Genomic DNA, 3,156 nt, shown 5'->3' on the forward strand with positions numbered 1-3,156 from the left:
ATCCCCATCCCCGAAGCACGTGCAAAGTAGGCGTCGACATGCGTCTGGCCGATCCAGCCAATCACAGCGCCAGCAGCTCACCTGATGGTGTAGTGATACACGGCAAAAAAACAACCGGAAACGGCTCATACCATTACGCGGATGGTCATACAGGCGAAATAATCCCCGTAACGAACCCGGATTAATTAGGAAATAAATTAATTATTTGAAATTAAACTGGATGATTGTCTTATCTGAGGGATAGAAATCATTTGAACGGTGACTCTTTTAATTTCTTATCGCCGGGGATCGAGGATGGGCGGCGGCCTCGTGACGTCGCGGTGACGTACATCCGGAGTGATAAGGCCCTTATAATTAGTTTCATTCCCCCCCTTCCTCAGGCATTTTACACGTTTTATATAAGAGACCAGCAGCAGCCATGTCGGACAACAACACGCCGCAGGTAGTAATAGCACGCCCCAGGCGACTTTCTTACGCCGGATTCCTCCTCAAGCCACCTCAACAAAAGTCCAGAAGAGTCTCCGACGGTGGACAGTTGAGAACAACAGCTGGTTTGACAGCGACTGGTTGTGGTGTAGTACAATTTGCAGCGACTGGTGGTGGTAGTAGTGGTGCTTGTGTTAGCGACGCCGAGTCATCGTCAATCCTCCACGGTACGGATACCAGCAACGCTACGGCCGCAGCGATGAATTCCAACAGCAGGTACGACATCAACAAGAACAACAACCGTCCCGCTCGCCGCATATCCAGGCCTTCCAGTGATACGTTCATGTGTTCCCAGCAGTCTGTCCTCAGCGCCATGGACAGATTCGTCAAGGCCATCGACAACATGGACTCGACGGTCCTGGTGCCGTCCAGGCTGCAGGACATCGACGTCCACAACGAGAACAGCCAGTTCACGCGCTGCCTGCCGCCGGACATCGACAACATCGACGTGTACGGCTTCTACAACATGCTCAAGGAAGTCAAGACGGAGCTGCTGTGGGGGCCGTCGTCCGCCATGTCGTCCACGTGCGTCGTCGTCCCGCCGCCGCACCCGGGGAGCAGCGGCAGGAGCTCCCCGAACAGCAACAACCACAGCAACGGCTCCAGCCTCATGATGATGAAGCACCACGTGAGGCAGTCCTCGGACGACAGCCTGGGGAGCACGGGCTTCCCGTCCGACCAGGAGACCGACAGTGACATAGAGAGTGTCATCACGGACAGGGACAGTGTCGAGGAGCAGCACCCGCCCGGGTCCCACCTCGCCAGTGCTTTCAGGCACCACCTGCTGGGCCTGCACACGATACTCAATGAACTAGCGGATTCAGCTGACTACCTGTCTACGCGTTACCAAGAAGAGGTTGATGCTGCCTCCGCCTAAGAAAAATAAAAAATCCGAACACTAACTTTCCTACCCCCTACTCGAAGACTCCCCAAAAAAACTCTTCCTCCCACGAGTGTATGCGTGTGTGTGTGATAAGCGCCAAAAAACTATCGGCATCATTATTTAAAAAAGAAAAAGGACTACTACACACGCCCCGCAATAACTCTCTATACCTCTCCCCGTAAGCTGCCATATCATATTTTTGTATAATAACGATAATATATATAATTTGATATTCTTCGAATAGCTTTGTATTTTTTAGTATATAGTAAATTTTTTTGCAACGAAAAAAAAACTGACGTTTTATAGGATTTAACGGTTAAGCGAAAAAGAAGCGTTGCGATGCTAACTTGTTATAAATATCGTATTTAAGGCTGTTTAGGAATGTAAATTATATATATTTCGATCTTCAAACGTTCCCGCTAAATCCACCCTTACATTTAAAAGCTGAATTACATTAAAGCTGAAAAAAATTCAGAAATTTAGCATGATGATGATCGCTATATTGTACTCGTGCTTTTGTATTTATAATTTTCCCCTTTTTATTTATTGTAATTTTTTAAAATGTATTTAGTTCCTGAGCAAGGTTTTATGTTAGTGAATAATTTGACGATTTTTTCCCCGTTATCTAAAACGTGTTTCGATACAGGTCTTCCTATAATAATAGCTGTTGGAACATGTTTAGTTTAATTTATTGGCCAGCACTGTGTGTTTATATACATATATTTTTTTAAAAACTAAGCCACAGAATTCTACTCATGTTATATACTGTTCAACGCATTTATTGTTGTGAACGACGTGATTTAAAGACATTGGACTCTCGCAAAACTGTGTTCGTCGCGATCTTTTTTTTAAGCGAGTAATTTTGCTTTAGCTCGAAACACAGCGATATTTTAGTCTGAAGATTTTACTCTTGTCGCTAAATTATGTTAATATTTTGCCCGTTTTAGATTTAATTTTATTGCAATATATCGAAGTTATAGTTACGAAATTCTCCTTCTAGTTATCGATACTTAACTTGGTTTTACTTATTTCGTTCATTTTCACGTTTAATTTATGACTTTTTTTTTGCGATGTGTATATATATTTTTCTTCTAACATTACTTATCGTACTACAGTGTTTTTTCTTTTCTTGACACATTGATATTTACCAAAGATCTAAGAATCTTCTTTTTTTTTGAACGGAGAAGAATATATTGTTGCTTTTTTTTATTGTGTATAGATGAATACCTTGCTCCGGTTAATAATAAAAAATTGTAAAGAAAAATGATTTTCTTTTGGTATATTTTGTGGTTTTTTGGATCTGTTATTTCATTGGTTCTTAAAGTGTATGTCATTGTTCCTGGGAGCATCATGAGGAGTTGGTGTAGTGACGTGTGCCCGTTCAGTACTCTGAAATGATTCTTTTCTGGGAGTTGTGCGGATAAAGGATGAGGCTATGGAGTTGCGGGTGGGGGAAAGTGAAAAACGGCTGGTTTCTATGGTGTTCGGTATGTAAGCATCCGTTATAACGAGTATGGCTCATAACGACTGATTTTTGAAGGTGATTGTCAAAGAGCTAATGCTACAAAAATGTTTTTATAATGGGAAGTTTGTTTTAACAGCTATTCTCCTCTGATTGTGAGCTGTTATAGAAGACTTCTACTGTATTTTTATTGATGTCTTTCAAAATTGTAAAAGATTTAGAGTATTGGTATGGTAACTGACTTTTTAACATTGTTTACTGGCTTGTATAAGACTGGTGCCTGAACATGCCCTAGCGGTGGCGTGTCACATGTTACCGCTGGTTT

General features: G+C 42.5%; 1 protein-coding gene across 1 annotated transcript; it reads left to right on the top strand.

Moving 5' to 3' along the window:
- Positions 1-367: 367 nt before the first annotated feature.
- Positions 368-2,634, top strand: LOC149083967 (mid1-interacting protein 1-like). Its single transcript, XM_089234334.1, has one exon. The coding sequence runs from the start codon at positions 419-421 to the stop codon at positions 1,361-1,363; it is 945 nt and encodes a 314-aa protein (XP_089090460.1). The 5' UTR covers positions 368-418; the 3' UTR covers positions 1,364-2,634.
- Positions 2,635-3,156: the final 522 nt, after the last annotated feature.

The sequence above is a fragment of the Pholcus phalangioides genome, unplaced genomic scaffold, assembly GCF_987345545.1.
Source record: "Pholcus phalangioides strain wild (caught in Gottingen) unplaced genomic scaffold, Ppha-v1.0 ptg000008l_1, whole genome shotgun sequence".
Classification (NCBI taxonomy): domain Eukaryota; kingdom Metazoa; phylum Arthropoda; class Arachnida; order Araneae; family Pholcidae; genus Pholcus; species Pholcus phalangioides.

Coding starts and splice junctions, on each gene's coding strand:
- LOC149083967 (XM_089234334.1), top strand. CDS start 419: ATGTCGGACAACAACACGCCGCAGGTAGTAATAGCACGCCCCAGGCGA.